Raw genomic sequence first — 20,770 nt, 5'->3', positions numbered from 1 at the left:
ATGGCGCGGTCCGGGAATAAGGTAGACAGACTTTTAGGCTTGGGTCATGTCCATCTCCACGCCCGGGCTTCGGAAGCAGGAGTGATGGGATCGCGGCGGTGCTAAAGAGTGGGGAGGGGAGGGAGAAGCTTGGTGATGGGCTGGGAGGGCGTGCGCTCCAGGAGGCGCTATGAGCATTGCTGAGGATTTGAACTCTGAAGTCGTGAATGAGAGCCTCGCCCATTCTCCATCCTCCGGTCACGCAGCCCCCGGGCCACGCGCGCCTCTTTCCCCTCCTCCTCCTCGTCCCCCTCCTCCCCCTCGTCCCCGTCCTCCTCATCCTCCCGCCTCCCGCCCGCGGCCGTGCCCCCTCCACCTTCGCTCGGCCCCGCCTCTAACCCCGCCTCCACCTTTACTTCGGAGCGCGGGCTTTTTGGTGTTTAGGAGACGGCGAACTTTTCTGGATACAAGCACGAACTTGAAATGTAAAGCATCAGATTCCTACCTCATAATTTTATATCTAGCAGTTATTGAAAGTTTAGTGCGCTTCAATGTTCTAAGTAGTTTATTCTTAGTTAAACCTCATAACAACTCTTTGAAGGTGGGAATAATTGTTCCCATTTTACAGATCACAAAAACCAAGGATGTGTCAGAGGGGGGTGTGTGTGTGTGTGTGTGTATTAATATACATATATACTGCATGACACTATATATGTTGTTGGTAGGTGCCGTTGGGTCGAGTGTAACTCATAGCGACTCTAATCAAAACATCTGACCCCTATTGTATCCTGTGCCATCCTCACACTTCCTGACATTCCAGAGCCCATTGCGGCAATCACTGCATCAGTACACCAGGTCGAGGGTCTTCCTCTCCTTTGCTGACTCTCCCCACCTTTTTTAGCATCATGTGCCTCTCCAAGGAATATGTTGTTGTTAAGTGCCTTCGAGTCATAAGCGACTCATAGCGACCCTATGAATGAAAGATGTGGACACTTGTATAACTTTCATAGGGTTTCCAGACGCAAGCTATTTTGGAACTGGATGCCACTTCTGCTTCCAAGCTTGTTTTAATCGGTTAGCTCCACCAAACACTATCCACCATGGGTAACCATTGTTGCATTTGACACATCAGTGTCACAGTGTTCAGCTTCCAGCAACCACGAGTTACCTCTGTACAGCAAGTGGACAGACCAGGACTATACGACCGAGAAGAATGTTTCACCAAAAACAAAAACAGATCTGAAGGCTATGGATTAGAGGCACCCACCTTTGGCTTGGTAGTATCACTTTGTGTCCTCTAGGCCAACTGATCTCTCTCGATGCTGTTGTTCTTAGCGTCATGTCTCCAAGGAATATATGTACTTATACTATCAGTCAGTCTTGAGTGTCTTCCTCTCCTTTTACAACTCTCCTCTTTTCTAAGCTCCAGTGTTATTAGCAGAGGCAAGCACAGCCACGCCTGATAACGTGCCCCAAATTTGTAAGATGACGTCTCACCTTGCGTGGTGGTAGGGAGCACCCCTGGCTACGCTTCTGCCAAGATAGATTTGTTTGTTCCTTTGACATTTTGAGGTATATTCACTCCTGTTTGTCAACACTGTAATTCAAAGGATCAGTGTTTTGCACTTCCTTATTTGTTGGAGTTCACTTCGCAGAGGGAAAGCCTGTCATGTACACACATACAGGGGAGAAAAACTGACCTGGTGACAGACTAAAAGAAGTTGTTGTCATGTGCCATTTAGTCAGAGCCGACTCTGCTGACCCCCCAGTGGGTTTTCAGAGGCTGTAAAATCCCAAGTGAAGGGATTCCTCATTCTTCTGCTTTTGAGCCAGCAGCTCAGCTCCAGAAGACTAGGCCACCAGAGCTTCCCTAAAATAAGCCATTTCCTTTTATTAGGAAAGGAAAATTTAAAGCAAGGAACTGAAGGGCTGGGTTAGAAGAGATTCTGCTGTGGGTAAAGGGAAGAAACCAAGTATACCCTTACACACACACACGCATGCACACACACGCCCCTCCCCCCAAACATAACTAGGTTGAAGAATGCTTAGAGTGATAAAATACATAGCCTAAGGAGAAACCAGGAAATCAAAAAATGTATTGCGATGGGAAAGTCTGCTGTTAGGGACCTCTCTAAAGTACTCAAGAGCAACGGTGTCTCTGGAGACTAAGGTGCACCTGATACAGGCCATGGTCTTTGCAATCACTTGTTATTCATCATAGAGTTGGACAATGAGTAAGGAGGACAGAAGGAGAATTGATGGCTTTGAGCTGTGGTGCTGGAGAAGAGTATTGAATGTACCATGGACCGCCAAGAAAACAAACAGATTCATCCTGGAGAGGGTTAAACCAGGCTACTCCTTGGAGGCAAGGATTCTGAGGCTTCGTCTGACATACTTTGGACATGTTGTAAGGAGGGACAGGTCCTTGGAGAGGGACATCATGCTTGGGAGGGTGGAGGGACGGCGCAGGAGGGGAAGACCCTCTATGAGGTGGATTGATTCAGTGACTGGCAGCATGATTGGCATAGGATAGAGCAGGGTTTGGGGCTGTTGTACATAGGGTCGCTATGAGTCGCAAATGACTGACGGCACATAACAACAACAACAGGGAGAAACCATTTTCTGCTTGACTTTGATCTAGTTTTGCAAGCTTAGCTACAAACAAAGGCAAGGACCAATCATCCCCAGAGCTAGTCACTAAGTCAGGGAGTTAGATCTAGCTCAGTGTAGATGAAGCTATTTATCAGAGGAAATCTCAGCAGCAGCCTGCTTTGTACAGATGACACTCTTGCTTGTAGAATGTGAAAAGGACTTGAAAAGCTTGTTGCAGAAAATTAGACTAGAGTCATCAACATGGATTACATCTCACTGTCAAGAAAATAAAAACTGTCACCACTGGACCAATAGGCCATGCCATGATAGATGGAGAAAAGATTGAAATTGTCAATGACTTGAGCTTACATGGATCCACAGTCTCTTGGTACCATCAGACAAGAGATCAAGAGACATATTGCACTGAGAAAGTCTGCAGTCAAGGACCTTCTAAATTACTAAGGAGCAGTGATGTTAGTTTGAGGACTAAAGTGTGCCTGATTCAAACTATGCTATTTTCAATCACTTCTTGTGCCTCTGAGAGGTGGGCAATGAATGAAGAATGACAGAAGAGGCCTTGAAGAAAGATACAGCTGTCCCATGGACTAACAAAAGAACAAACCGATATGTCTTGGAGAAAAGAAAGCCAGAGGCTCTTTGGAGGCAAAGGTGACAAAGCCTTGTCTCACATGCTTTGGGCACATTGCTTGAAGAGACTCTTCTTAGACAGGGACATCAGGCTTGGAAAGGTAGAAGGTCTGTCTGCAAAAGAGAGGAAGACCCTCAACCAGATAGATTGACGCAGTGACTGCAGCAGTGTGTTCAAGTTTGTCTAAATGATGAGGATGGCACAGTACAGGACAGGGTTCAGATCTGTTGTTCATAGGGTCACTATGAGTCAGACTCAACATCACCCAACACCACCATACACTGATTTTCCAGCTTTCACGTGCATATGAAGCTTAAGCTCAAGATCACTGTCAATCCCGACTCAAGTGTCTGGGGTTGTATATTGTAAAAAGAGGGTGTAAAGGTTTGGGATGTCACCTAGGCCTGGCTCCTCAGGTGGGTGTTCTCTAGAAAGGTTGCTTCCTGAGTTGTTAGAACAGAGGAAGAACACACAAGTTGGGCAGAAAGAGTTAAAAGGCCAAAGAAATTTACTATGCAGGAGACTGGTGAAGGTTGGTCTATTGAGAGAATGAGGATAGACACCGTCCCCTCTTTGGCTCTTCACTATGTAAGCTTGATCCTTCCTGACGGTGCTCGTACCTGTGCTTATCCCAGTGAAGCAAGCAGTCCTTGCTGCAGCTGTTGGGATGCTGATTTATCCTGCCAGCTGGTGCTATCATTCTGTTTTCTTGCTTCTTCCTTAGACCTTTGTTACCATGTTTGTTATTTCTGATCCTAACAGAGGGGACTGCCTTTCACTCTCAGAGCCACTGGCAGACCCAGACCCCCAGAGATGCACAGATTTTTGGGTTAGCAGCACAACAGACTATGGACAATACCAGCAGAGCTCCCTGTATAAAGATGAAACAATTAAAAATACTGTGGCTTCTGTCAGGTGCACTTTAGTCTTTAAACTGACATCCTTGCACTTTAAAGACATCCTTGACAACAAACACATTTTCCCAGTGTAACATGTCTTTTGATTTCTTTGGATCCACATAAAATGAAGTATTTTAAATCTTCAGTCTTTCTCTCTCTCTCTCTCTCTCTCTCTCTCTCTCTCTCTTTCTCTCTCTTTCTCTGTCTCTCTCTGTTGCCAACTGTTAGACTAGTGGCAAGGGGTTTTGTTTTCTTGATGTCTAGATGTAATCCATAGTGAAGGCTGTGGTCTCTTGGATCTTTTGCAGTCAGAACTTCAAGTTTTCACTTTCTGTAAGCAAGGTTGTATCTTCTACATAACACAGGTTGTTAATGAGTCTTCCTCCAATTCTGATCCCACATTCTTCCTATACTCTAGCATTTTGAATAATTTGCAAAACAAACAGATTTAATAGATATGATGGATGGATACAACCTGATACATTTCCTGATTCTAAACTGCACTGTTCCCTTGTTCTGTTTGAAAAACTCTTTGTTGAACTACATCCAGGTTCCACATGTACACAGTTGAGTGTTCTAGAATCCCCATTCTTCTGACTGTGGGCTGATTCCTATTTATTTATTTTGATTTTTATTATTGCCAGAAAGAAGCTTGAAGTGTCCATTCTTGTGTTTCCAGACAAGAATTTCTATACTGTGAACCATTAGTGCCATTGATTAGATAGATACCAGCTTCCTTTCTTGAAAAAAACCCATTAGTCTTTGATTTGGAGTTTTTCTGGTTTAAAGTTGCTTCTGTAAACATCTGTTGAATAACTGCATCAGCATTGTTTGACCTACATGTGCGGGACTTGGCTCCAGTCTGTTTCAGGGTTCAGATGCAGTCCCGTGGGCTCATTCTGGGCGCAGGATGAAGGAATAACAGCATACACGTCTCTTGGCAGGAGTGTCTAATTGTTAGAAGGCATCAGGACTAAAAGATTAATCAGTGCTCTAAAATAAATTTGATTAATATGCAAAAAATAAAAGAAGGCATCAGGACTATAGAAGGATTCTCCATAAGGAAAATGTGTCTGTCACACATACATAGTTCAGGGAGCTCTGGGGCGTACACCGTAGGAAGTTGTTCTGCTACTTGAAAGTTGAAACCTTTCTGATGTTTTTAATCTACTGGTGGCTCCGCAAGAGAAAGATGGACCATCTCCCATGGGACTTACAGCCTTGGAAAGCCTGCTGGAGGGTCAGCTATGAGTTCTTTCTGACCTGCCAGCAGAGAGAGAGGAGGGTATGCGTTCTTCATGTAGAACTGTTCCTCGCCCCCCAGATCAGCATAGGTTTTGTGGTTGAAATAAGCAGTGGACATTTCTTTCTTTTTCCCTGTCACTGTTAATAACATTTTCTTGAATACTCTCTGGGACTTTGTTTCTAGGCCGCTGTTGTGCTGTGCCTGGATGTGGGCTTTGCCATGAGTAACTCTCTTCCTGGTGAAGAATCGCCATTTGAACAAGCAAAGAAGGTGATGACCATGTTCGTGCAGCGACAGGTAGGTTTCAGATGGCCACCAGAGCTCCTTAGTCCTAGGATCTTACCTAAGAGATGTCTGTGTGATTTCTTCCTTAGTATCTTAAAAAATATACTATTACAAATACACTTGAGGCTCCTTGTGTATCTCTCCCTCATTCTGTTCTTCCCTCCTTTCCTCAGAATTTTATTAATTATAATTGTTGTTGTTATTGTTATGTGCCGTCGAGTCGCTTGCAACTCCTAGTGACCCTATGTCAACAACAGTCCTAAACCCTGCTCTGTCCTGTGCCAGTCTTACTGTCCCCGACGCACCTGTCCCCATTGTCCCAGTAACTGAATCAAACCGCCAGATAGAGGCTGTTCCCCTCCTGCGCTGTCCCTCCACCCTCCCAAGTATGACTTCCTTCTCCAAGGATTTGTATTTTAGACTTTTGCCACCTCAACATATCTTCATTAGTAATATTGAGTATTATATAAGCTCTTCAGAACTCATTGTAGCTGAAACCACATGGTAAATATAATCCTGTATTTTTTTTCTCAATCAACTTTATATTTTTGTTTGCACAGGAGGAGATTGCCCGTCCTTCTCCAGCGGAGCATCAACTTTGTATTTTTGAGATACATTCATGTTAATAAGCATTGCTCACATTCCTTTGTACTGTACTGTAACATCCTATTCAATAAATGTGCTGTAGGGTATGTTTAGGGAGCTCTAGTGTCAAGAAGCTGTGCTGCAATCCCAAAGGCACGTGGTTCGAGGCCACCAGCTGCTCTGCGGAAGAAGGATGGGCAATCTCCCTTGCAATTAACTGCCTCTGAAAACCCGCTGGAGGGTCAGCTATGGGTGGGTTCTGACTCCACGGTAAAACAACTACAATGTCATGTTTTCATTCTCTGGCTAATGTGTAGTTTCCAGTTGTGCCTTGTTTTAAGCAGTGCTGAAGTGAAATTCCCTGTCAGTTTTCTCCTTGATACATGTGCATGACTTCCTCTAGGTTTTAGATGCCTCTGAATGGGATTGCTGAAGTTGAGGGTATGAGCAGCAGATTTAATCCACAGAAAATGTAAACCTTAGTCATTCCAAAGAATAGACTAAAATGTTTTCAAATTATTCATCATTAGTTTTCCTTGAGAATTAGAATTTGGGTTGTCTGAACGCCATCAAGAACAGTAGCCACCCTCCTGGCACTCCTGCCCTTGCTCATGTTGACATGAACGTGACATGAAAGATGGGACCTGTTGTCCCATGAAAAGTATACTAGATATCAGGTACTGTCCTCGCCCATCAAGTCATGGTTCATCCAGGCCAGTGTTCTGGATCTGACTCTGTCATAGGGGGCTCATTCAGTGAAACAGGAGTGTCCTGCTCCGTGCAGATTAGATGCCTAAAAGCTTCCAGTTCACAGTGACAGTGTTTATAACCTGACATTTTTCTCCAGGTGTTCGCTGAAAGCAAAGATGAGATTGCTTTGGTCCTATTTGGTACGGATGACACTGACAACGCCCTTGCTAGTGAAGACCAGTATCAGAACATCACAGTGCACAGGCACCTGATGCTGCCAGATTTTGACTTGCTGGAGGACATTGAAAGCAGAATCCAACCAGGTTCTCAGCATGCTGACAGTATCCTTTCTCAGCCAGCGAAGACTCTTTTTGGTCTGGGGCGGGTGGGAGGGGGAAATGTAATCCAATTTGGAGAGAGTCTTAGCATCCTAGCTTTAACTGTGTGGATGTGCTTGACTCTGAGGATGTGGTGATGATAGCTGTTGGGATTTAATGTGTAGGTAATCAGGTGGGATGCATTGCTTCCAGGCACATTAGTCCCTTGCCTCTGTCCATACTGTTATTGTAAGGTGCCCTTGAGTCAAGTACAACAGATCTGAACCCTGTTCAATCCTGTGCCATCTTCATCATCTCTGACACACTCGAGGCCATATTTGCAGTCACTGTGTTAGTCCATTTCATGGAGGGTCTTCCTTTCTCTCATAGACTCTCCAACTTTCCAAGCATGATGACCCTTTCCAAGGAATAACCTCTCCTAGCAACATGCTTAAAGTATGTGCGATGAAGCCTCCAAGGAGTTCTTTTGGCAATCCTTGGGATAGTCAACTCTTCTCCAACACCACAAATCAAAGGCATCAATTCCCTCTATGTCATCCTTATTCATTATCCAGCTCTCAGATGCATAGCTAGTGATTGAAAAGATCCTGGTCTAAATCAAGGGCACCTTAGTTTTGAGCCTGACATTATTGCTCCTCAGTAGTTTGGAGAGATCCCTGACAGTCAGCTTGCCCTCTGCAATATGAGCTGTTAGAAGGCATAGAAACAGCAAATTTTAGGAAATATGTATCTATAGTGATTGTGCAAAGGGTCTAGTGTTGGTGATGATTAGAAATAGTTGAAGATTGTTGTTGTTATGTGCCATCAAGTCGCCTGTGACCCATAGGGACCCTATGTACAGCAGCTCTGAACCTTGCCCTGTTCTGAGCCAGTCTCACTAATTCCAACATACCAGTTCCCATTGCCCCAGTCACTGTGTCAATCCATCTCATCTGGTGTCTTCCTTTCCTTCACAGTACCTCTACCTTTCCAAGCATGAGGCCGTCCAAGGACCAGTCTCTCCTGGCCATGTGCCCAGACTATATGAGACAGAGCTTCAAAATCCTAGCCTCTAAGGAGAGACTAGTTTTTACCCTCTCCAAGACAGACCTTTTTGTTTTCTTGGCAGTCCATGGTATGTTCAAGACTTCTCCAGCACCACAACTCAAAGGCATCTATTCTTCTTCTGTCCTGTTTAGTCATTGTCCAGCTCTCTGATGTGTAGAAAATAACTGTGAAGACCATGGCCTGGATTAGGCGCACCTTAGTCTCTAGACTGATATCCTTGTTTTTTAGCACTCTGGAGAGGTCCCAGACAGCACATTTTCCCAATGCAATTCGTCTTCTGATTTCCTGACTGCTGGTGTTAAGAGTGTTGATTGTGGAGCCGAGCAGTAAAATACTCATTTCTTCTATTATGGGGATTTTTCATGACAAGAATTTCATTCATAGTCAGACTCTGAGATTTCTAATTTCTTCCACATACTCCATTGGTTTACAGGTGTCTTGTCTCTAAACAGTTCTTCTATCTCTGACCACTTGGGGGCACTGTTGTGCTGAGGCTCACTTGCAAATGCTCCATTGTGGCCCACTTCATGCTTAGTATTCCAAAAAGATTCCTTCTTGATACTCTAAAAAGCATCCTAACTGACTCAAAGGCACTCAACAACAACCAAAAACAACAGATTCGTTTTGGGCTGATTTTTATATTTGCATGTTTCAGGAGGGACATTTATCAGTAAATGCTAGTGAAATAAACTGGAACAGAGGCAGTCAGGCTGGTACTCTTAACCATCACATCGTCAGCCTGGGTCTGCAGTTTGTTTATTTTGTGTTATGTATATATTTGGAGGGGGCAGTAGGCACTGTCAGCTTTGCTGGAAAACCGTAGCTTGTTCTTGGAGTAAAGGGGCTATTGCGGTGCAGTCTTTTGCCCTTAACTGGCTGAGTCTTGGATGCGCTTGTCGTATGCATGGATGTGATTCAGCAGGAAACGGTGTAAGTGTTTTAACTGCAGAGATTTGGAAATGGGTTTGTGTACAGACGTGTGAGGGTCGGTGGGGTCAGTGCATTCTTACTTGTTAATCAGATTGCATGTGTGTGTGGTTCAAGAAGCCTGCAATGGAATTCGATGGCTCAGCTCAGTCTCCGTGCTTCATTGAGTTGTAGTTGGTGGGAGTTTCACTGAGAGTAATAAACAATTGGGCTTATCTCAAGTTCCTTTAAGCTAATTACCAAGCATGGTATTTTATTAGTAGTGCTGTGCCTACCCATTCTTGCCGAGTTGGTTCTCACAGTGGATGCCCCATTGGGCCGAGTAGAACGGCCCCACAGGGGTTCCATGGTTGTAAATCTTTTGGCGAGCAGAGTGCCTCCTTCTACTCTGGTGGAGTAGCTGGTAGGGGTTTAAACCACCATCTTTTGGGTTAGCACCTAATGTGTGTAAGTGCTTAACAACCATTTTCCCCAAGTTCCTTACTTGGCATGATCTATGGTAATTTAAATGCACAAACACTCTGGCCGACTTCCTGATGCATTACCAGTTTAACTAAACACATGTATCCTTTGCCTGCAGAAAAAACACCTGCACTGAAACCTTAGGCTTCAGTGTTTATTATCATTTCTCCCAGTCTGCAAAATCCTGCCTCACGTGGTCTGTGGGATCAGACCAAGACTTTTAGAAAGTAAGCCTTTCTAAGGTTGAGTTAAGGCTCACTGGGAGAGGAGTTTGTTTACATTCTGTTATAATGCTCAGAAATTTCACCCAGAATGTTAAAAAAGTATGAGATGTATCAGGGTCGATTGTGTATTTAAGAGAACTTAACTGAACATCAACAGCGTGTGACTGGCTAAATACCGTAGCGTTTATTAATAGCATGTAGATTCCTGTCTGAGCCTCTCTTTCCTTAGTGACAGGGTGTGTTCAGTTTGTAGGATGTAACTCAAAAGAATGATTTCTGAATGTCACCTTTCTCTCTTTTAGAGGAAAGAAGTTTGAGAAGAGGCATATTGAAGTGTTCACTGACCTCAGCAGCCCGTTCAGCAAAGATCAGTTAGATGTTATCATTCAGAACCTGAAGCGATACGGCATCTCCCTGCAGTTCTTGTAAGATCCTAAGACTAAAGAACGTAGATACATCCTGTTGTAATGAGATCATAAATGCTGTGGGCAGGACTTCGTTATAAATAACTTATGTAAGAGGCTTCTCTCTGCTCTGTGGTCGAACTTGTCAGATCAGTGTACTCCGTGGATATTCACTTACTTCTCTACGTACTGGACACTGTTTTGAGTTTTTGTTGATTAAAAAGATGAAAGACACAGTGGGACAGAAGGGTTCAGCTCAGTTTCACACCTTTTGTTCACTGTTTTTAGACTAAAAGGAAGAGGAATTAGAGGAATCTTTTGAGGACATTCAGTTCCTCTCTGCTTGTGTGTGGAAGGCTTTACCTAAACAATGACGGGATTGTTTTTCCTGAAATAGCTCTGGAGAACTCTAATCCTTTAAAGTGGAGAGGCATATTTTTAGATAGAAAGAAATGTCAACGTGGTTATCAGTTTAAATGTATATTAATGTTTATTGTGAGTTGTTTTTAATCTCTAAAGTAACTTTTTTACTTTAGGAACAAAATTCTTTAGAAATACATGTAAAATATATTTGTGTATTTCGAGGTAAGGGAACTGTGGTGGCCTAGTGGCAAGAAGCGGCATTGCAGTCCTGAAGGTGCCTGGTTTGAGGCTACGAGCTGCTGCTCCACAGGAGAAAGTTGGCCAGTCTCCTTCTATGCCATTAACTGCCTGTGAAAACTTGCCGGAGGCCCAGCTATGGATTGGTTCCAACTTTATCGTACACTATAACAACAATTTGAAAGTAGTGTTAGATATAAAAAAGAAGCGCAAGGGTGCGAGGGAGAGGAATAACCAAAGGAACTGGTCCCAGGAAACGAACAGGCCTTTACTGCACGCTCTGAGAGGGACACCAAGTGACCCAGCAGCATGGCATGCAGACAGCATCCAAATGGCGTGCCGGCAGTTTGGGAGGTTTCCTTTTTTATAGGGGTCCTGGGGAGGACTAAGATGGTACTTCTTGGAATTTGGCGTGTTAATTTAGTTAGGTTTTAGCTTTTTTTTTTTTGTTTTCTCAAGCTCAGACTCTTATCAGGATCCATTGTTTGATCTGGTCCTTGATGACCAGCTTAGGTGTTAATTAAGTTTCTCAGGAAGTGGTCGACTTGGGGGTGGTGGGGCAACTGCCATATTCTCCCTTCAAGTAGGGTATTTAGATTCAGTGGAGAAAATATATATTTGATATCTTGTTGGTAGAGAGCCCCTACTTCCTTTCCTCAAAGAACTTGAGTTTCTTTACCAGGCTTTCACTTTCTCTAGCTTATGTCCTCTCTAACAGAAAGTTCTTTTTGCTGTATTAATCTTTCCTGCTGCATTTGAAACCGATTTCGTCTTGTCCTATTTTTGGTGAAATCGGAGTGATGATAGAGGATGTTGAATTATTAAAGTATTTTGGGGACACTCATTTTTCAAATTAAAGGTTATGCCAAGAAGCCTGTAGCTCAGAGTAGTAACCCTTTGGCTCCTTCAGAATGCCTGCCACGGGGAATTAAGAACCTCTTGCATACATGTATCTCCTAAGACTGCCAAGGGGCACATCCTTTCCAGAGAACTGGGGGAGAATAGTTCCTGATAACCCATCAAGCTGATAGTTGTTGAAATGGTACTTCAGAGAAATTAAGGGCTTAAATGACACTTCTCTGTTGATTAGAAGTTTTCTCACCACTTCAGAAGCTCAGCTCAGTGACCGTTCCTATGTTTAGTCTCAAGATGCCTTCACTTGGTTGGAACACACAGCCCTTCTGTCAGTGCTTTTTTTTTAAATTTTTTTTTTAAATTTAAATCTTTTTTTTTTATACCGGTTTACCTAAGAAGTTTGTATACCTTGCTTTTCACACCAGATCTTTCACATTTCCTTTACCCACCCCTTCCTCCACTCGTCAAATTGTGCGACCCTATGATTAACGCAGCCCCCCCACTCTTAGATCCTCATACATGTTCCACAGTAATGGTCTTCTACGGTATTTGCCTTTATAAAGCCGAGTTAGTTCATTCAGTATAATGCTCTACAGTCCCTCCCAAGTTAGATGTTGTTGTTGTTGTTAGGTGCCATTGAGTCGTAGACGACTCATAGCGACTCTGTGAACGAACAGCCTGAGCACTGTTCATACATAGAGTTTCCGGAGGTAAGCCATTTGGGAAGTGGATGCCGCTCCTGCTTCCAGGCTTGTTTTAGTTGGGAAGCTCCAGCAAACACTTTGGCCCAAGTTAGATAGTGATTTATAAAATCATTGCTCCTGAATGCTACATAGTTTCCCATCATATGAATGTACTATAATTTCTCAATCCATTCAATTATGGTTGGAGATTTGGGCTGTTCCCATGTTCTTGTGATAGTGAATAACGCTGCTGTGAACATTGATGTACAAGGCTCCATTTGTGCCTCATTTTCTTAGGGTTTATTCTAAGCAGTGGAAAAACTGGGTCACATGGAATTTCTATATATAGCTTTTGAGGAAATGCCAAACTATATTCCAGTGTGACTGTACCATTTTATAGTTCTGACAGCAATGTATAAGACTTCTTATGTTGCAACATCCTCTCCATTTATTACTTGTTGTCCTGTTAATCTTTGCCACTGCTTCTGGAGTGAGATGGTACCTCATTGTGGTTTTGATTTTTGTCTCTCTTATTACCATTGATTTTGAGCATTTCTTCATGTGTCTCTTTGCCATCCAAATATCTTCCTCTTTAAAAAGGTCTTTCCACATCTTTTGCCCATTTTGTAATTGGATTATCAGTCTTTTTCTTATGGAGGCTTTGTAAGGTTCTGTAAACTTTTGATACAAGACCCTTGTTTCAAAAGGTACTGCCAAATGTTTGTTCCAATCAGTAGGTTTTCTTTTCACTTTTGTTGAAAAAAATTTTTGTTGCACACAGGGATTTAATCTTTAGAAGGTTCCATTCATCAATTTGATCCTCTCCAGGCTGTGTATTTCTGGCTGTATTTGGCATTTTCCTTATACCATAAAGTAGGCCTTCTAAGCTTGATCCCACTTTGTCTTTGATTAACTTTATGGTTTTGGGCTTTACTCTCAGGTCTCTGACCCACCTTGAGTTGATTTTTGTGTATAGTGTGAGATGTGGATCCTATTTAAGCTTTCTGCAGGTAGCAGTCCAGTTTTGCCAGCATCAGTTGTTAAAGAGGTTGTCGTTTCTCCATTTGATAGGTTTTATTTCCTTGTAGAATATCAGTTGACTGTAGGTAGCTGGGTCCGTTTCTGGATTCTCACTTCTGTTTCATTAGTCTATGTGCCTGTCCTATCAGTGTGAGCTGTTTTGGTTATTATTGCTGTATAGTAGGTTTTGAGGTCAGGGAGTGCTAAGCATCTCACTTCATTTTTGTTCTTCAACCATGTTTGGCTTATTTTTGGGGTCTTTTTCCTCTTCAAAAAACCTTAACAATTTCTTTTTTGATCTCTTTGAAGTGTGAATTTGTATCTGTATCAGGATTGCATGTAGATTGCTTTTGGTAGGATTGTCATTTTCACAGTTGAGTTCCTATCCATGAACAGGGCACATTTTCCCATTTATTTAGGTCTTGCTGATGTCGTTTTATTTGCTGCCTTTTTTTGTGTGTCTGAGCAACAAAGTGAAGTATAGGAAAGAGGAGACCTCATTTTTTTTTTAAATTGTTATTTGACCAATTTTGCTGTTTTTTAAAATTACATATTTTTATTGATTTGCATACAAGCATTTCTATACATTATCCAGCTGTAGTTTTAATTTCCTGGATAATATAGTAACCTTTCTCCCTGTGCTACAGACTTCCAGCACACAAAACAGAGTTTACGGTTTTGTTAAGGCCATTGCATCTCTGCTTTTTTCATTATTTGGTTAATCAGACTGATAACTTTCCCCCTTTTACTGTGTCAAAGAGGTTTCTGGCTCTTGAAACTGAAAGTGCTGGTGAGGTAGGTGAATCCCGTTTGCCAGCTGAGCTATCTGAAGCTCAGCTTGACTGGCATGCCCATTTTCACATAGCTTATGCGCGACCAGTGCACAATTGGAACCTTGCTTGTTCTTAGAACCTGCCCTTTAACTACTGCTGATCTTTTCCTATCAGTTTGCCTTTCGCAATTGGGAAGGAAGATGGAATGGGGGACAGAGGAGACGGCAACTTGCGCCCGGACCACCACGGACCTTTCCTTCCTCAAAAGGGCATGACTGAGCAGCAGAAGGAAGGTATTCGGATGGTGGAAAAGGTGATGAGATCTTTAGAAGGTGACGATGGGCTGGATGAGATTTACTCCTTCAGGTAAGGAGGGGAAAGGTTTACAGCTTTTCAGTCACACCTGTGTCCCTCTTTTGACTAGCAGTTTCCCTGCCTCTCCATTGATTACCACCAGTTGGTATACTGACTGTTCCTGAAAAAATGGTATGCAATCTCTGCCTTCTAAAAATTGCTGTGCTTGGCACAGGGTTTCCGGTTTATTTCCAGGATTTAGAAACTTATCTAAGAGAGTTAACAAACCTAATACAAAAGATGGAGTAATAGATTTTCCTCTTTATACCAATTTGGTGCACATTTCTTAAGCCCTTCCATAATAAATTGTTGTTGTGAACCATTAAATTGGACCAGACCCATAGCTGACCCTCCAGCCAGTTTTCAAAGGCAGTAAATCTCACAGAGGGAAATTGTCTATCCTTCTCTCATGGAGCAGCTGGTGGATTTAAACCATGTGCCTTGTGGATTGTACTTCAGCTTCTTACCGCTAGGCCACCAGAGCTCTCTAGTTTATTGGTAGGCACTAAATAGAAGTAATTTAATCACAGTTCTTAGTTGAACAATGGTTCAACAATTAGAATGCTTAAGTTACTAAAATATATATGTGCTCTAATTTTTTCATCCACCATTTAAAAATATTTCTAGTGATCTGTAATTGAAATTAAAGTCTACAGTCAGGGACTTCTCTAAATGATTGAGGAACAGTGACATCAGTTTGAGGACTAAGGTGAGCCTAATTCAGGCCATGATCTTTTTCAACATTTCCTATGCATCTGAGAGCTGGACAGTGAATAAGGATGGCAGAAGAATTGATGTCATTGAGCTGTAGTGTTGGAGAACAGTACTGAATATCTCATGGACTGTCAAAAGAACAAACACCTGTCTTAGAGAAGGTACAACTGGAGTGCTCCTTGGAGGAAAAGGTGATAAAATCTTGGTCTCACATACTTTAGGCATGCTGCCAGAGAGAGGCTATTCCTTGGGGAGGGAGTCCTTGGAAAGGCAGAGGGTTGGGTAAAGAGGAAGAAATCAAGTGAATTGACACAGACACTGTGAGGATAGCACAAGATAGGACAGGGTTCATATCTCTTCATAGGGTTGCTATCAGGCGTGCTGGACTTGAGACACCTAATAACAACATAATCGAAAACAGTACATCATGGTTTTCTAAATGCAGACCTTGGAAGTCATGGACAAATGGAAATTTTGGAAATAGAATTGTAGTTTCACAGGGGACTGCCAAAGGAATCACGTTTCTTTTCGTATCCATAAGGTGTGTTTCTAAGTTATTTCTCTTTCAGATTTGGATATGACTTGTTCTAAGGCAAGGATATAGACTGTAAGGTAACATTCTAACCCTGAGCCAGATGGGTTGGCACAGTGGTGACAGCAGTGTGCTCAGAAGACAATCAAGGACCAGACATCACTGCTTTCTTACGTGTAGGGTCTCAGTGAGTCAGGACCAACTCAATAGTCCCTAAGAACAGCAGCATAGAAATTACTGCTATTATTGAGTTATTCGCCGTAGTGTATTATCAAACCAAGACCAGACCCAAGTCTGACTCAGGATGACTCTCAGTCACATTTCCCAGGTTATTACTAATGAACAGGAGACACTGGTAGACTTGAACTTTCAGTTAGCAGTCTGAACACAGAACGCACATACCACCCAAGCTTCTTAGCAAATGAAATACAATAAAAAATTTAGTCCATTGGTCCTGTTAGCACGTTTCAGGTGCTCACGGCCATATATGCTTTGAAGCGCCTTACCCTGTTGGACAGGTGTCGTTAGAAACAGAACAGTTCCAGTTTTGCAGATAATTATACTAGACAATTTCATTTCTACTTGGGGAGGTGAAAATCTACTGCAAAACCGATCCAGCTGTTTGTAGTTGTTACAAATGAACGCAGGGCCTTAAAGCCTCTCCTAAAATAGAATCTAGACCTCTTGATAGTTTTAGAACTGACTGATAGCAGTGTTATATGAAACACATTACACCTAGTTCAGACCTTGATCTCTGGGAAAAACAAACCCCAGGTGTACCCTAAGCTTTGGTTGGTGTTGCTGTTAGGTGCATGGTTTTGGGTAAGCAGCACAGCTAGGCCACTAGAGCCTTATATCCCTGAGTTGTTTTCCTCTTAATGCTTCTAAAAACAGACTGTTGTTAGGTGCCCTCCAGTCACCTCTGACTTATAGTGATCCTGTGTATGATGTAGTCAAACGTGGCAGTAGTACCCGGCCCTGTCCGGCATCATTCTCTCAGTTACTACTGTGTTTCAGTCCATTAATGCAGTCTTGGTGTTACTCTTATCTTGCTGAATGTTTTCTTTTTTCTTACCTCCTGCTAATGATATTCTCCAGGGAAAATCCTTCTTGATTACATGTTCAAAGTATATAAGACAAAGTCTTACCCTTCTTGCTTCTAAGGAAAACTGTGGTTGTTCTTCCAAGATAGCTTTGTTCTCTGGCAGTCCCTGGGATGGTCAGTATTCTTGGCCATCACAGTAAGTCTTGTACATTGATTCTTTTATCTACCACATTTATTGTCCAGTTTTTACATTTACATACATACAGTTTTTAATATACATTAGAAATATCATTGCTGGACTCAGGTGCACATTAGTCCTCAAAACATAATTAGGCATTGTACTGATGAGAAATAGAGCTAATTAATGAATTATGAAATTGCAATGATATTATGGGATAGTGCTCATCCTATGACCGAAGTTTACGAGCTGAAGTTTTTACGCTAGGGTCTGACTTTTCAGGAATTTGGTGAATCCTTTATATTTTATAGAAACTCATTTATCAGTGTGCTTTCAGTGTATTTGTAAAAGTTTCCTTAGTGCTGAAAAAAAAAGGTTGAGAACCACTGACTGAGTAGAGAGAAAGACTGAATCGGGAAAGACGGAGATGTTCCTTTATGCCTGTCAGTACAAGAATTTTACCCTTTCTTCTATACCAGTTTTCCTGCATTTCTCTCTCTCAACTTGTGGTTATCTTTTGCCTACCTTCCTCTGCTGTTCCAGTCTTTATGACCAACAACAGCTTGCTTATTCTAGAAAAGAAATTCATCATCCTGCACAATGTAGCTTGAGGAAATTGTTACTTTCATATATATATATATATATATATATATATATATATATATACTCACACACATATATACTTTTTTTTTCCCTTCAAGTGAGAGCCTAAGGCAGCTGTGTGTCTTTAAGAAAATTAAAAGACATTCCATGTGCTGGCCTTGTCAGCTGACCATTGGCTCCAGTTTGTCCATAAAGATTGTGGCCTATAAATCGGTAAGTGGGAGATACACATTTTTAAAAAGAAATTTATGACAAGTAAATATGATTATACAAGAAACTGACAGTTCAGGTATGGATTGTTCAGTATTATAATTACTGCGTTAGTACTGTAATAACTGCTTTTTTTCTGTTCACTGAATCTTTCTATTTGCTTTGGTATTGGAGGACAGGGGGACAAGAAAACCTGACTGGGAACAAACATTTGGTAATACCATCTTAGAGAATAGTCTCATAACGAAAGTTTACAGAGTGCTCCTGGGCCTCCACAAGAAAAAGACTGACAACCCAATTATAAAATGGTCAAAAGACATGGAAAGAATTTTCACAGAGGAAGATAATTCGAATGGCCAACAGACATATGAAGAAATGCTCCAAATCACTGGCAATAAGTGAGATGCAAATCAAAACCACAATGAGAAAACATCTCGCTCTAGTAGCAGTGCCAAAGTTTAACAGGACAGCACGTAATTAATGTTGGAGAGGATGTGGCGCGTTAGGAAAACTCTTATACATTGTTGTTGGGATTGTAAAATAGTGCAACCATTCTGGAAGGTAGTTTGGCGCTTCGTCAAAAAACTTAATATAGAAATTCCATGTGACTCATTTATTTTACTGCTTGGAATATACCCTGAGAAAAGGAGAACTGAGTCACAAACAGGTTTGTACACAAGCTTTCATAGCAGCGTTATACACCATCGCAAGACCATGAAAACAGCCCACATGTCCAACTACAATCGAATGGATTGAGAAATTATGGTACAGTCACACAGAGGAATACTATGCAGCACGCAGAGCAATGATTTTGTAAATTACTACCTAACTTGGGAGGGACTGGAGAGCTTTTTGCTGAGTGAACATAGTCCCAAGGACAAATACTGCGTAAAATCATTATTGTAGAATGGGTATGAGGATTCAAGGCAAGGGGTGGGTGGGGTGGAGGAAGGGGGATGAGGATGTGCAGGGGTGGATTAATAATGGGGTTGTACAATTTGATGGAGGGGTGAGGGAAATTGGGAGAATCTGGTCTGAAAAACAATGTATTTAAATTTTGTAAATAATATAAATAAAAAACAACAACAGAAAAGTATTGGAGGAGCCCTGGTGACATACGGAGCAAAGCATTTGGTTGGCAACCTAAAAGGGTCAGCATTTTGAATGTGCAAGTCCCCCCACTGCAGGAGATGGGGCAGTCTGCTTCTGCCAAAATGTACAGCCCAGGAAACCCTCTGGGGCAGTGTGGCTCTCTGTCCTGTGGGGTCACTGTGGGTTGACAACTGTGGGTTTGTCTTTTGATGAATATAAAGGTGTCCAAGGAGAGGAAGAATTGTTTATCCTAGAGTTTGAGCCCCACCTCTTTCTCATTGTAGACAATTGAGAGCTAACCATGGGTTTAAGGCCTTTTTTTTTTTGTAAGAAGGAAAATGAAATGCATTGAGTTGTTTACATCCTTACAGTAGCATGCTAGAAATACACATTTACACCTGTGTGAAAACTTTAGCATTTTGGAGATTCAGTCACACCTGACTTAGTTATTAATGATTTGGTAGTAACATCTATGAGGTGTCAAAAATGGGTGTTTGTTACTGTGAAATTATACTGTAATATGTGTTTGTTTATACATAATACAATGCTTTACAAAACAATGTATTCTTGTTGATTATTTCATGTTTCACTCTTATTTGAAGCCTGATCCATTCCTCACAAGCCTCCTCACCTCTAAGTGTTCAAAAGAAATGTATAAAACAATTTTAACGTATAAAATAGTCATGAAAATATATTTCAACATTCATGTATTTTTTTTTATAACTAGTGGCTTAGGTCCATATACCCGTGAAAATATTAGCAATGGTTTTTATTAAAAATTCAAGTTCTTTTGAGTCTTAGAGTTCTGTCCCAGGAGTGAGCATACAGTCTGTTCTCATCCTTTTTCTAACTCTTCATATTTCCGTATTGATTTATGGCTGCCAGTAGATTCTTTCTCTGGTTGTATTGGAAAACTCATAGTTTTATAGTCTCCTTCCTCAGGAAGAATTCTCTTATTTGAGTGAATTAATATGTATTTGGTAGTAAAAGGATTTTGTGTAGGAAGTGCTTACATATGAACAAAATATTACTAAACTGTGATTACCCAGGGGAAGAAATGAAATGTAGACATACTTAACCACTTTATCTTACTTTAAGATAAACTACAGTTTAAACTCAGGTATATCTTAGTATGAAAACTTGTCTACATTATTATGAAGTATGTGAGTACATGCTATAGATTTTTCTACATGATCTAGTGAGTATTTCAATTGGATTTACCTTTTCCGTGTTGTCTATTTATTTATTTATTTTTAAATAAGATCGTACAGGAGAAAATTAAAAAGACTTGGACAATTGTGGATGCAAGAACCCTAAAAAAGGAAGATCTTAAAAAAGAAACAGTTTATTGCTTAAATGATGACAATGAAACCGAAGTTTCAAAAGAAGACACTATTCAAGGTACGTCGATAGTGTTTTCACTTTTGCCTAAAAGAGATTTTTTCCCCCCCGATACTGTTATTTTCCAGTTTATGCACTATAACTTCACTGTTTCATATATTTTACTTATTTTTAAAAGCTTTCATTTTAAAATTTTTTAAAACTTTATTTTAGCGAAAGTTTACAGAGAGTTTGGATTTCCATTCATTCATTGTTGCACTTTCCTCCCTGCCCATCACTTCCTGCCAATTTGCTTTTCTCTTTGAAAAGTTAAAAAAAATTAAAAAAAAAATTCTTTCACGGTTATACAATTTCCTCCCCCTTAAGTCCACTCCACTATGCAGCTTTCATTCTGGACTCTTGTCATAGCAATCAATACCTAATCATATATTCCTCCTAAACAT

At 41.5% G+C, this 20,770-nt stretch overlaps 1 protein-coding gene across 1 annotated transcript in view; it reads left to right on the top strand.

Annotated features, from left to right (window-relative positions):
* XRCC5 (X-ray repair complementing defective repair in Chinese hamster cells 5 (double-strand-break rejoining)) overlaps nt 1-20,770 on the top strand; it is a 122,983-nt gene continuing 102,213 nt past the window's right edge. Inside the window, exons 1-8 of the mRNA XM_006891952.1 lie at nt 1-21; nt 5,549-5,662; nt 7,083-7,266; nt 9,192-9,240; nt 10,226-10,348; nt 14,433-14,624; nt 17,783-17,897; nt 20,249-20,387. Coding sequence (XP_006892014.1) covers nt 1-21; nt 5,549-5,662; nt 7,083-7,266; nt 9,192-9,240; nt 10,226-10,348; nt 14,433-14,624; nt 17,783-17,897; nt 20,249-20,387 — 937 coding nt within the window. The remainder of the gene's footprint in view (nt 22-5,548; nt 5,663-7,082; nt 7,267-9,191; nt 9,241-10,225; nt 10,349-14,432; nt 14,625-17,782; nt 17,898-20,248; nt 20,388-20,770) is intronic.

The sequence above is a fragment of the Elephantulus edwardii genome, unplaced genomic scaffold, assembly GCF_000299155.1.
Source record: "Elephantulus edwardii isolate Elephantulus edwardi_28Jun2011 unplaced genomic scaffold, EleEdw1.0 scaffold00106, whole genome shotgun sequence".
Lineage (NCBI taxonomy): Eukaryota > Metazoa > Chordata > Mammalia > Macroscelidea > Macroscelididae > Elephantulus > Elephantulus edwardii.
The sequence above is the reverse complement of the archived record's forward strand: the minus strand, read 5'-3'. Positions and strand labels throughout refer to the sequence as shown.